The sequence below is a fragment of the Eubalaena glacialis genome, chromosome 2, assembly GCF_028564815.1.
Source record: "Eubalaena glacialis isolate mEubGla1 chromosome 2, mEubGla1.1.hap2.+ XY, whole genome shotgun sequence".
NCBI classification, from domain to species: domain Eukaryota; kingdom Metazoa; phylum Chordata; class Mammalia; order Artiodactyla; family Balaenidae; genus Eubalaena; species Eubalaena glacialis.
The window spans coordinates 108,210,012-108,224,402 of record NC_083717.1 but is presented as its reverse complement, the minus strand read 5'-3'; the positions used below and the strand labels follow the sequence as shown (position 1 = coordinate 108,224,402).

The window sequence follows — 14,391 nt, the reverse complement described above, 5'->3', positions numbered from 1 at the left end:
AAAAGCATTAAGGCCAAAAGGAGCACACCATATTTGTTCTGCACATTAAACAGCTTTTGGTCTCTATCAAAGTAAGTGAAATATTTTATTGAACAATATTAGAGCATAAAAAAGCTACATTCTATTTTTAAGGTTATTTTACACTAGCAATTTATCTATAAATACATTACTATAACAGTACAAATTCATTACCAGTATCAATTTTTAATTTCAAGAATTAATCCACTTAAAATCTTATTTCCATTTTTTTGTATCTCAAAGAATCAAAGGATTGCAAAATAGTGTTTTAATCCTAGTAGAGAAAAGTCTAAAATTAGAATACAATATAAAAATTTAATAGAATAAATGAAGTCATGGCTTAGAATTGATGGGAAAGAGACTATCGAAAGGTTTCTTTGCTTACTTAAGTCACCTAATATCACAAATGGATATTTCTCATTCACTTGACAAAAATACTCATTTCTTCATCATACAGGTACTAAGTGCCTACGGTGTGCCCCTTGTTCTCACCCATTCTGTCTGTACTTTGTTTTTGTCCTTGGGAGTTCAGGAAAGAACTTCAGAGCTTCTACAAAGTAACCGAAATACAAGAACAAAGATTGGTCTAACTTTCAGAATAAGCATAAATATTAAGCACTTACTTAAATGTGGCCACTTTGTTTATGACATTCTCTAAGCCAGTTTCATTATTTTCCTGTTGAAACAACATTTTTGTCATTTTTACCTTCATGTAATGACTTTATCTTCTCTTACTGTGAACTGAAATACACTTTCAATAGCATTCCTGAGTGTTTCATAAACAGTAAAAAAAGATCAATTTCCAATATTTAAAAATTAGGTCTAAGACCAATTAGCTTTGTTTTGAGGGACCAATTTCTTAACTGAGGTAAGATGTATGTATAAACTGCTTAAGGAAGCAATTTAATCTAAGTTTGCCCTCATATATATATACACATACAACCAATCATTCAAAGAAATTATTATTTTCTTTATCTAGTATGTTCATCACCCACATCATTTAAGCACATGCCCATGCTGTACTAATCCCTAAAACCGAGGTAACAAAATAAATAGGATCTACGGTAAAACACATATGTAGATGTCCAAATATATTCTGGCTTCTGCAATTATAATAATTTTATTTTTTTCTGACTGGCCTGAACTTTTCCTTGAACAAGGAATTTTCTTGTTGTTTCTTTTTGGCCATGCCGTGTGTCATGTGGGATCTTAGTTCCCCGACCAGGGATCGAACCCACGCCCCTGTAGTGGAAGCACGGAGTCCTAACCACTGGACCACCAGGGAAGTCCCAATAAAGAATTTTTTTTTTATGAAGTCATTTAAAATCAGGATAAGGACCTAGTCAATATACTAAAGCAAATTCATAGATTCCTATAGTGTTGCAAAAATTAAATTTAGCCTCCTTTAAAAATGTACTTGAGATAAGCAGTGAAAAATTAGGGTAGACACTAAAGCTTTTTTTTTTTTTGCAAAATACGGTAAGTATATAATTATTGGTATGTGAAATTATTTTAGGTGGCACACAGTTATATATTTTTAAATTTTTGAATAGTTATTCATTTATCTTAACATGTATTAGGAAAAAATTAAATCTAGAATGTCAAACCTACTATTTCATTGTAATACTGCTTAGAAAGATGCTAAGGAAAAATGTAAGTTGATTTTAAAATGTATTAATAAGGGACTTCCCTGGTGGCACAGTGGTTAAGAATCTGCCTGTCAATGCACGGGGACACGGGTTTGATCCCTGGTTCGGGAGGATCCCCCATGCCGCGGAGCCACTAAGCCCGTGCGTCACAGCTACTGAGTCTGCGAGCCACAACTACTCAGCCCGTACGCCACAACTACTGAAGCCCGTGCGCCTAGAGCCTGTGCTCCGCAACAAGAGAAGCCACGACAATGAGAAGGCCGCGCACTACAACGAAGAGTAGCCCCCGCTTGCCGCCAACTAGAGAAAGCCCACGCACAGCAACAAAGACCCAACTCAGCCAAAAATAATAATAAATAAATAAATAAATAAACTGTATTAATAATTATAAAATTGGTAGACAGATGTGCAAATATTATGAAGGTGATATGCCAAATGGTTAAAGTTTGAGAATCAGTTAACAATGAAATTGGAAAAAGATACAGGTATGTTGGAAGAAAAATGACCAACAGTCAAAGCTTACCTCCATTCTACTTCTCTGGAAAGCCTTGATAGTACAGGTAAATCTAATCTCTTTTAAGAATCATTGTTCTAATTCAAAATTAAATCTCTGAGTAAAAAATATGACTCATAATCTTTAGGATTACTGCTTCAATATCAGCAATACTGATCATAAATATCACCTGTGTCAGCCATGAGAATGCACCCTGCAGACCTCCAGCTAGAGAACAGAGATACTAATGCAGGCTCACTCTGGGAGACATGGGAAGGCAACAAACCTTGATTAGACTACCCAGCAGTCTAGGACAGTCCTACCTAACGTTCCTTCCCTCTTTCCTTCACCTGGAGTCAGATTTGCACCACAGTATGATGGCTCCCCCAGCCTTTCCCAGCTTCCTCACCATTTCTCTCATAGTCATTGTTCCTAATTAAATCTTAAATCTTTTGTCTTGACATCTGCTTCTTAGAAGACCCAGACTAACACACCACCCAAATAGTCTCAGCATTTCAGGAAGTCCCCTTTTCCTCTGGAGAAAATTTATGTTAAAGTAAACAAAAAATCAAAGAGTTTCTTGCTCTAAAATGTTTTCTAAATAGCCAGAATGTCTCTAAAATGTTTCCTAATGCCCAAAAGCCCAGAATTAAAGTTTATACCACTAAAAAATTAATGGTGAGAGTTTTATATCTGAAAATTTCCTAAACAGATTTTCCTAAAACTTTGAGTGACTTCCAATTAAAGAAAAAGAAAAAACTATCCCATCTTGAGGTGAATGGAGTAAAAAACAAAACTGGACTTACATTCTCAGGTAAATTTTTGGCAATGGCACTGTGTGGCATGGGTTCAATACAAAGCAAGTGAATAATTTCTCTCATTGTGACCTCTTCTTTGGTCACATTTCCCACTCCAGGTACATAACGCTCTCCTAATACAAACAATGAAAAGAAAAAGTAAAACAATTAATTGCTTTCCATTTAAATCTCTTCCCATCAGGAACACTGCATTAAATCAAATCTATGAGATAGTGACCAAAAATTATATGAACATGTTCCTAAATCTGAACAAGAGTCTCTTTGCTGAAAGAGGAAGAAAAATGAAGAGATCTGAAGAACACAGGCCTTCTCTTAACTTAAACACACACACACATATACATACACATACTCACACATTATAAACAAGGCCCCTCGATTAAATTAGCATGTGTCTCTAACCCAGAAAACAAGGAAGATAGCATTGAATAAGTAGTGGCCATCATGGAACAATAGCTTTTCTTTCAAGATTTCCTCAATGTTGTCTCTACTTGTTATTTAAGAAAGAACAAAGTGAAAACTAAAAAACAAAATACTTAAAAGTATCTCTATGGGTTAAATGACAAAATAGTAATATGTATCAGGAATGGATGGTGTTGCTAACATGCCCACATGACCAGGTTTCCATTTTTCATCTCGATAAACTGCCAAATGGGGAGAGAAAATAGCTAAATTAACTATGGGAACTTCACTGGTGTCAACAGCATCTAATCCCCAATGCTTCAAGAAGGCTTAAAATATTTGACCTTATGTCACCACTGATTTTCAATACTACAACATGTGTACAAAGTCCTGTGATATCTATAAGAGGGTTATTACGAAGACAGGAATTTTTTGCCTAAGAGATTTGATGAATTCTACAAATTAGCCAAAGAATGACATTTTGTTAATTTAATTCACTTCCAACAGACTCACTCCTCTTCAAACGCTGTAATTTTCAATTTTTTTCCACCAAAACAGTACCCTCTATAAGTTTCGTGCTAGAAAGAACCTTAGAGATCATGTAGATTACTTTCACATTTTACAAATCAAGAATTTGAGACCCTAAAAATGTAAATGGTACACTCTTGATAGTTTATAGCGAGGTCAACACTAGATCTTCTGATTCCTAATCCAAATCTTTTGCTACTTCTTAATGTTTTCTCCATAATATAATCAGAGATTTTACACACACACACAAACACACACACTTTTAAAAATGATGACTCCTAAAGGTAATAAACTTATACTCAGGAATGTAGCAAGTATTAACTAAAAATAAAATCACATAGAAGGAAATACCCAATGAATTTGGGTAAACAAAATAACAGCAAAATAATAGTAGCAATAATAAAATAGTAAAATATAAAACAGCAAAAATATATTAGCAATTTTAATATATAGTATTAATAAGCAGTATTAGAAATTCTTCATATAGTATTCCAAGAACAAACACAAAAATTCCCCTCAAGTCTTTGTAATTTAATAAAGTATGTCATCAACTTAAAAATCTTTTACACATTTTTAATTTGTCCATTTTTTTCAGCAGTTTCCTATGGAATACTCTGGAGTTATTCCAGAAGAGTTAGTGCCTGGAAGATTTACATCTCACTTAGCAATGACGGTTTACCACACTTCCTGCTGAGACAAGCAGCTAGTCCAGCAACTAGCTCCCTGATAAACAAATAAAATGAACCCAGGTTTTCAGATTTGGCTAATGGCTAGAATCCTCACTAGGAAGTATTAATACAAAGCAGTGTCTCCTGCAGTAAAGTAAGAAACAAGAGCCAGAATGAGAAGTCAAAAACCTTTACTTAGCTGGTAAGATCAACAGAGACTATAATATAGAATATACAAAAGTAGAAGTATGGCCAATATTTGCACAAAGTAATTTAAAGAATGACTTGATGAAAATATATCTTACTTAGACGAATATTACATTGAAATTTCATATATATATATATATATATATATATATATATATATATATATACATAAAATTTTTAGCACTCGACATAGTTATTTTACATCTATTTTTCTAACTAGGATAATTATATCCCAGACCTCTACAAACAAGTCCAAACAATTACAAATCAGGTATTGAAAAATGAAGGTGTAATAGCTGTGCTTTTTAAAAGGTGAGTTTCTGAACATATCAATCACATTAGTCACATTAATCTCTAATATTCTCTGCTGTATGTGGGAGAAGAACAAAATAACTTACAGTTCTTATTAATGTTCTCTCTAAAAAGTAACTCATGTTCTATTTCAAAACATGTTTTAATCTTACCCACAATATAGATGAGGACTTGAAGCATTTCTTCTATTAAGGTATTATATTGTTTAATCAAATCCTATAGAATTATAAAAGAAAAAATTAGTTACTTAAGAACCAAAAACCTCCATAAAACATACATTTTTTCTGGATCAGATAGTCCAACCGATCCAGTATTTTCTTTTGGACCACAGCAACAGAGAATTATGAGGTGAATAATTCCCTTTTTTTGACATCAAATTCAACAAGGTTCACAATACTTGGCACATAGTAAGAACTCAATAACAATTGTTAAATATTATTATTGTTTTTATTATCATTATTTCCCATCTAGCCTTCAGTCAACAAAAGAATTCTAATCTTTAACTTTTCCTCTACTATTGGCTTCCTTCTTATCTGGGTTGGTGAGACAGTGTCTTCAAATAGGTAACTAACAGTTATGGTGAGAGTTCCCTTCCCTAACACACCTGTTATTTAAATACTACAGTAAATTAGATATTCATTTTCACTGAGTATAAAAACATGACTAAAAATTAGCTTTGTATTTTATAGCCTATCCTTTGGTCCGTTGCAAGTGACTTCTAATTTGAAGAATAAAATAATGTAATTCATAAATTCAAAGTAGTCAAAGGTTACTTTATAAACTGGTATCAAGTATTAAAACAATGAAGATGTGACAAAACTCCAGAGACAGATTATAAACTGTAAAAAATGTACTGATAACAAATACAAGTAAAGAATTAATATCTTTACTAAATAAGGAACTTTTACAAAAAACAGGAAAAGGGTGAAGGACAGGAACAGACAATTCACTACCAAAAAGGAAAAAAAAAGGTCAATAATCATGAAAACATGGTCAACCTCACTGATAATTAAAGAACTGCAAATGAAAATTAAACACCATCTTTCATGTATTAGACCAACAAAGATTAAAAATATCAGTACCATTACAGTACCATTACTGTACATACTGCTAGAGAGAGCTTAAATTGGAGTTACTTTTCTGAGAGTAATTTGACAATATGTATTGAGTCATAAGAAAGAGTATACTGTATTCTTCAGCAAATCCACTTCGAAGAATTTATGTTAACAAAATAATTAGGCAAGTGTTTAAACCTTGAGGTGCAGAGACGTTTATATGAGCAAAAAACTTGAAAAACCTCTTCAGCAATAGGGGACTAAAGTATAATGCATTCATATACTGCAATACTACACAGCCATTAAAAATTATGATGTAAAAAAAAGATGAGGTTGTTGCATACTTATTTAGTGACAAGAAAAAACCTATCACAATATTTCATTAAGCACAGGAAGCATATTACAAAAATAGTACATATAAAAGATTCAATTTTTCCTTTAAAAACAAATAAGACACAAAAACTTTAAAAGTGATCATTTCTAGGAGGCAGAGTTTCATGTGATTTTTCTTCTCCTTTTTGTTAATCTATATACAGTCATCACTCAGTATCTGCAGGGGATTGGTTCCAGGACCCCTGCAGATACCAAAATCCACAGATGCTCAAGTCCCTTATATAAAATGGCTAGTACAGTTGGGATTCTGTATCCATGGATACGGAGGGCCAACTATATTCTAATTTTTATAGAGTAAAAAGAATATATGTGTGTATATGTATGTTTTACATATGTGCCTGATTTTTGGAGATATACATAAATAAATAAAAATCTTAAATATGATTAAAATTTTTTAAATAATATTTCCTTTGGAATTAATTTACATATCAGTTTCTGTCACTTACCTGGTCTTTTATGGATATGGTCTTGTCAAAAGCATCAGCAAGTTCATACCTCTGAAGTACCAGTAATAAGAATTTGTTGGGATCCATTAAAGATGCACCAATCTGTGAAAGAAATCAAGTACCATAGTTCTCATGTATTAAATGGAGAAACATTTTGTCTCTAGTAGGACTATGAGAAAAAATTATAAGGTAAATCTGCAGAAGATAATGCAGTAGTCCCTTCTGCTTCTATGATACTATATTCATTTCAACAGTGAGAAAAATTTAAGTAAAGTTAACAATAGTTATAATATCTTCGCTTATTATAAGGAACCTAGGAAGGAAGGTTAAGACAAATATCAGAAGTAATTTAAATAGGTACCTGAAGCATAATGATATCTTTATCATACATTTCTTCTCTGCACTTAACATCTTGGTAATAAAACACCTATAAAATAAAAAGTAGAACAGAAGCTAAAAGAATCATTTTATTTCAAACAGAATTCTCAACAAAAACTATTCTTAAAATTTTCTCTAAACTAGAAACCCCAAGAACTCCTTTGTGGCAAAAAAAAGCTGTAAATCTACAAATCATTTTAAGGGATTTGTGAGGATGAAGTGAGAAAATACGGCATGAAAATAATTCAGAGTAAAAAATGCTCTATACTAGTTATTACTCTCAACATGCATAACAAAAGAATTTACTTCCCTTAAGTTTAAAATGCCCACTTCAATAAAAGTAAACCATTTTCTACAATCAATCATAACACCATTTTTCTCCCAAGTGGTATCTTTACAAGCCCTGTTTCCCCACCACTTAGGAAAAGCACTTCTCCTTATTTGCTCTAAAACAGAGGGAAAAACTGTAAGATGCCCTTCCATTAAGACTGGTGGTGGGAAGATTACATGTCCCCAAGTAACCCTCAGAGAAGACATATATTGGTGGGATGGTTCCTGGTACTACTGGCTTTCACCTAATCTACCCACTTAACAGGATTAAAGGAGAAATGTCTATACGGCCACTAGAACTTTCATTTCTGAGTTTATATAAGAGAACACAAAACAAATACTCAGCAAAATCCAGGGACACAAAGTAAAACATATAAAAGAAAAAACAAGCAGAAAATGAACACATTCATAGTGTGAACAATAGGCCTTGCCATACCTGGCTAATGAGAGACAGCCCATTTCTTCGCCACATCTCAGCAACAACCTGGGCAACCAATACCAGACAACGCAAAGGATATTCCACTAGTACCTCTACTTGAAAATCCTCCTGAAACAGAGTGAGATCAATTCCATTATTTCTCAGAGGGCTTGGATGTTATGGCACTATACATTGCTCAGTTTTCTCATCTGTAAGACAGAAGGGCTTGAACTAGATGACTCCAAGTCCCCATGATTCAGATTTCAATGTTTTATCATATAGACACAAAATTACTAACTGGGAATTATTCAGGTAGGTTTCAAAATATTCTTTTTCTTCCCACTCAACCAAGGGGTATTTAGAGGGGACCTCCCTAGTGGCGCAGTGGTTAAGAATCCCCCTGCCAATGCAGGGGACATGGGTTCGAGCCCTGGTCCGGGAAGATCCCACATGCCGTGGAGCAACTAAGCCCGTGTGTCTAGAGCCCATGCTCCACAACAAGAGAAGCCACCGAAATGAGAAGCCCGCACACCGCAACGAAGAGTAGCCCCCACTCGCCACAGCTAGAGAAAGCCCACGCGCAGCAACGAAGACCCAACACAACCAAAAATAAATAAATAAATACATAATTTTTTTAAAAAGAGGTATTTAGAAATAGAATATAAGCAAATCAACATTTAATAGAGTCACTTACAAAAGGCACAAATTCATGCAGTCTTGAAATAGCACCCAGCCTGCTTAAACGCACATGAAGACCTAAAGGTTAAAAAAAAAGAGAGAAAAATGAGAAAGCAATAAACCCAGCTGATTTGTTTCCTAGTTAACTCATCAAGTTTGAAAACTTGTGAGATTTAAACATACGTTTATTGAGTTTAGAAATGACATCTCAGAATGCAAACATTTGATTTCTAATTTTGAAACACAGTTTTACTAACATATTTAAGATCCTACATTGTACAAGGTGTGCTTATAAATTATATAAAAATAATATTCTGCCTGTTAAGAAATTATTCTCCTCTTAACCAAGCATCAAAAGAAATAAAAACTTATAAACAACACAGTCCTACTGTATAGCACAGGGAACTGTATTCAATATCCTGTGATAAACCATAATGGTAAAGAATATGAAAAAGAATGTAATATATACGTATAGCTGAGTCATTTTACTGTACAGCAGAAATTAAACACAACACTGTAAATCAACTATACTTCAATAAAATAAAAACAAATAACAATGAATCTAGGTATTTCTTTTTATAAAAATAGAAGTGACATAAAATCACGTCAATTATACCATATAGAAAAATTAACTAAAAATGAATCAAAGATCTGAACACAGGAGCTAAAACTATAAAACTCTTAGAAAATAACATAAGGAAAAGGCTTCACAACATTGGATTTGGCCATAATTTCTTGGATATGACACCATAAGCACAGGCAACCAAAGGGAAAATAAATGAGACTACACCAAATTAAAAACTTTTGTGCATCAAAGGACACTATCAACAGAGTGAAAAGGCAACTCACAGAATGGGAGAAAATAGCTGCAAACCATATATCTGATAAGCAGTTAATATCCAGAATATACAAAGAACTCCAATAACTCAACAACAAAATCTGATTAAAAAAGAGACAAAGGACTTGACAGACCTTTCTCCAAAGAAGATATACATATGGCCAGTAAGCACAGGAAAAGATGCTCAGTATCACTAATCATTAAGGAAATGCAAATCAAAACCACAAGGAGATACCACTTCACACTCATTAGGATGGCTATTTAAAAAACAAAAAATAACAAGTATTGATGAGGATGTAAAGAAACTGGAATCCTTGTGCTCTGCTTCTGGGAATGTAAGATGGTGCAGCTGCTATGGAAAACAGTATGGTGGTTCCTCAAAAAATTAAAAAGTAGAATTACCTTATGATCCAACAATTCCACTTTATGGGTATATACCCCAAGAATTGAAAACAAGCACTCAAACGCATATTTGGACACCTGTGTTCATGGCAACATTATTCGACAATAGCCAAAAGATGTAAGCAACCCAAGCATCTACTGGAGGATGAACAGATAAACAAAACGTGGTATATACATACTATGGAATATTATTCAACCTTAAAAATGAAGGAAATCTGACATATACTACAACATGGATGAACTCTGAGGACATTATGCTAAGTGAAATAATCCAGTTATAAAAGGATATGAGTATGATTTCACTTATATGAGGTACCTAGAGTAGTCAAGTCATAGAGACAGAAAATCAGAGACTGTAGGGAGCAGGGAATGAGGAGTTATGTTGAATGGGCACAAATTTCAGATTGGGAAGATGAAAAGAATTCTGGATATGGATGGTGGTGATGGTTGTACAACAATGTGAATGTACTTAGTGTCACTGAACTATATACTTAAAAAATGATTAAAATGGTAAATTTTATGTTATGTATATTTTACCACAATTAAAAATATAAATATATACACTTATACAAAGTTGTTAAAAGAAAAAGAAACTGACATGGTCGATTTACATAGAAATGCAAATCAAAGGATGATTAAAGAAAATCTATGATTTCTTTCTTTTAGTGGTGAAAGGAACAGTGACACAGTGAACACACACTGGTGCAATCAGGCAGAGAAGAGGGTGAAAAAAACAGCAACAAGATTTTCCTATATTTACATTTGGTTAGGCAATAAGTTACCAAGTTAGTCCTTAAGTGTACAGTATAAGGATCCATTAGTTGACCCAGATAACAAAAAGCCCAGGTAGCACCCTTAGACGTTCTGGTCACAGCTTTTTGAAGGATAGTGACAGCTTTTAACTGCAGTATCTGATCCAAGTATGTCTGTGCATACTGAGAACAAAAATAGTACTGATTCTAATATGAATATCTAGAAAACAAAGCTAATCGAACATGCAAAAACTAAATAAACACTCACCAGCAAGAGTCCTAGAGAGTGGCAGATGTATGCTTACAAGATCTTCAGATACTCTGTAGGATTTAGTTTCCAAAGTATGACCGCACAATTGTACTACTGTTTTGCTACTAGATTTGAAACTTGTACTGCACCTCATCACAGCTTTATGACATTCTTTATAAGCCACCAGTAAGAGTTCCTCCTAAAAGGAAAATAAAAATGCAAATAAAATGACAAGTTATCTACTTTATTACATCATTCAGTAAATATTTACTAAATACAAGCACAAAATTGTTAGATGTGTTACTAGAGCTACATCAACAGGATCTGCAAACCTGTAGGAAATATTATGACAGTCAGACAGACATACATACACACACTTATAATCAAAGTAAAAAATTGTAAGCCACGTAAACGGTATAAACTAATAACCTTAATAGGGAAAAAAAAAAAAAAAGAATCACAAACAACTGGGAATACTTATTTGCAAAAGTAGCTTTTGAGGGGCTTCCCTGGTGGCACAGTGGTTAAGAATCCACCTGCCAATGCAGGGGACACGGGTTCAAGCCCTCGTGCAGGAAGATCCCACATGCCATGGAGCAACTAAGCCCGTGCGCCACAGCTACTGAGCCTGTGCTCTAGAGCCCTCGAGCCGCAACTACTGAGCCCACGTGCCTAGAGCCCGTGCTCTGCAACAAGAGAAGCCACTGCAATGAGAAGCCCACACACTGCAACGAAGAGTAGCCACCACTCGCCGGAACTAGAGAAAGCCCGCGTGCAGCAACAAAGACCCAATGCAGCCAAAAATTAATTAATTAATTAATTAATTTAAAAAGTAGTTTTTGAGTGGAGTTTGAAAGAATATGTAGAATTTAAGTATGGGGGGAAGATGGAGAGATGGTAGCACTGTAAGCAGAGATACAGAATAAACAAAGAGAAATAAGGGGAAGTATAACTCTTGTTCAGGCAGTGGAAAGGAATAAAAACTAGATAAATCAAAGGGTTTATGGACAGAATTAATGAGCAATTAAACTGGAAATATGCCTTGGCGTTGCCATGTAAAGCTGAATATACTGATATTGTCTGAAGTGTAATAGTGTAGTCAACATATTGCTTCCAGAAGAATTAGTGGGTGTCACTGAAGGTGACAGATTGGAGACAGTAGTGTTAGGAGACAAGGAAACCAATAGAAAGTTTACTACTAAGTTAAGTGTAAGGTGATAAGGGACTCAAACTAGGGTGGGGGCAGTCAGGGCAAAAAAGAATAAACCCTTAGGAAATAAGTTAGGATTATAAAATATATTTAGGATAAGGAAGACTCAAATCTGGGTGAGTATGGCAGGGAGATGAGTCAAAGGTCACTTTTTAAGAGCATTTCTCACTGATTTTATCTTGAAAAAAGGAATTCTATAGTTAAATAAAGTTTGGGAATATCTCTCTTAGAAATGAGCACATTAATTTTTTTTTTCTTTAAATAAATTTATTTATTTAGTTTTTGCTGTTTTGGTTCTTCGTTGCTGCGTGAGGGCTTTCTCTAGCTGCGGCAAGCGGGGGCTACTCTTCATTGAGGTGCGCGGGCTTCTCATTGCAGTGGCTTATCTTGTTGCAGAGCATGGGCTCTAGGCACGTGGGCTTCAGCAGTTGCAGCACACAGGCTCAGTAGTTGTGGCACACGGGCTTAGTTGCTCCGCGGCATGTGGGATCTTCCCAGACCAGGGCTTGAACCTGTGTCCCCTGCACTGGCAGGTGGATTCTTAACCACTGCGCCACCAGGGAAGTCCTGAGAACACTGATTAATCAAAGGGTTTGAGAAGTTCAGTGGCTTAAAAAAATCATGTTTGGAAACTAGTGAGGGAGGGGCAAGATGGCGGAAGAGTAAGACGCGGAGATCACCTTCCTCCCCACAGATACATGAGAAATACATCTACACGTGGAACTGCTCCAACAGAACACACACTGAACGCTGGCAGCAGACATCAGACCTCCCAAAAGGCAAGAAAATCCCCACGTACTTGGCCGTGTGGATGAAAGGCTCTTGGTGCTCCAGCCAGGCATCAGGGCTGTCCCTCTGAGGTGGGAGAGCCAACTTCAGGACACTGGTCCACAAGAGACCTCCCAGCTCCACGTAATACCAAATGGCGAAAATCTCTCAGAGATCTCCATCTCAACACCAAGACCCAGCTTCACTCAACGACCAGCAAGCTACAGTGCTGGACACCCTATGCCAAACAACTAGCAAGACAGGAACACAGCCCCATCCATTAACAGAGAGGCTGCCTAAAATCATAATAAGGCCACAGACACCCCAAAACACACCACCAGACGTGGACGAGCCCACCAGAAAGACAACATCCAGCCTCATCCACCAGAACACAGGCACTAGTTCCCTCCACCAGGAAACCTACACAACCCACTGAACCAACCTTAGCCACTGGGGACAGATACCAAAAACAACGGGAACTACAAACCTGCAGCCTGTGAAAAGGAGACCCCAAACACAGTAAGATAAGCAAAATGAGAAGACAGAAAAACACACAGCAGATGAAGGAGCAGGGTCAAAACACACCAGACCTAACAAATGAAGAGGAAATAGGTAGGCTACCTGAAAAAGAATTCAGAATAATGATAGTAAGGATGATCCAAAATCTTGGAAATAGAATAGACAAAATGCAAGAAACATTTAACAAGGACGTAGAAGAACTAAAGAGGAACCAAGCAACGATGAAAAACACAATAAATGAAATTAAAAATACTCTAGATGGGATCAATAGCAGAATAACTGAGGCAGAAGAACGGATAAGTGACCTGGAAGATAAAATGGTGGAAATAACTACTGCAGAGCAGGATAAAGAAAAAAGAATGAAAAGAACTGAGGACAGTCTCAGAGACCTCTGGGACAACATTAAATGCACCAACATTCGAATTACAGGGGTCCCAGAAGAAGAAGAGAAAAAGAAAGGGGCTGAGAAAATATTTGAAGAGATTATAGTTGAAAACTTCCCTAATATGGGAAAGGAAATAGTTAATCAAGTCCTGGAAGCACAGAGTCCCATACAGGATAAATCCAAGGAGAAACACACCAAGACACATATTAATCAAACTCTCAAAAATTAAATATAAAGAAAACATATTAAAAGCAGCAAGGGAAAAACAACAAATAACACACAAGGGCATCCCCATAAGGTTAACAGCTGATCTTTCAGCAGAAACTTTGCAAGCCAGAAGGGAGTGGCAGGATATACTTAAAGTGATGAAGGAGAAAAACCTACAACCAAGATTACTCTACCCAGCAAGGATCTCATCCAGATTTGATGGAGAAATTAAAACCTTTACAGACAAGCAAAAGCTGAGAGAGTTCAGCA

The 14,391-nt window shown here is 35.4% G+C and overlaps 1 protein-coding gene across 1 annotated transcript in view; it reads right to left on the bottom strand.

The window, feature by feature from the left end:
• Positions 1-14,391, bottom strand: part of UBR1 (ubiquitin protein ligase E3 component n-recognin 1) — a 151,198-nt gene that overhangs the window by 54,599 nt on the left and 82,208 nt on the right. The window contains exons 15-22 of the mRNA XM_061180408.1: positions 11,051-11,231; positions 8,807-8,868; positions 8,131-8,241; positions 7,348-7,413; positions 6,987-7,088; positions 5,245-5,308; positions 2,967-3,091; positions 642-694 (exon numbers count right to left, since the gene is read on the bottom strand). Coding sequence (XP_061036391.1) covers positions 642-694; positions 2,967-3,091; positions 5,245-5,308; positions 6,987-7,088; positions 7,348-7,413; positions 8,131-8,241; positions 8,807-8,868; positions 11,051-11,231 — 764 coding nt within the window. The remainder of the gene's footprint in view (positions 1-641; positions 695-2,966; positions 3,092-5,244; positions 5,309-6,986; positions 7,089-7,347; positions 7,414-8,130; positions 8,242-8,806; positions 8,869-11,050; positions 11,232-14,391) is intronic.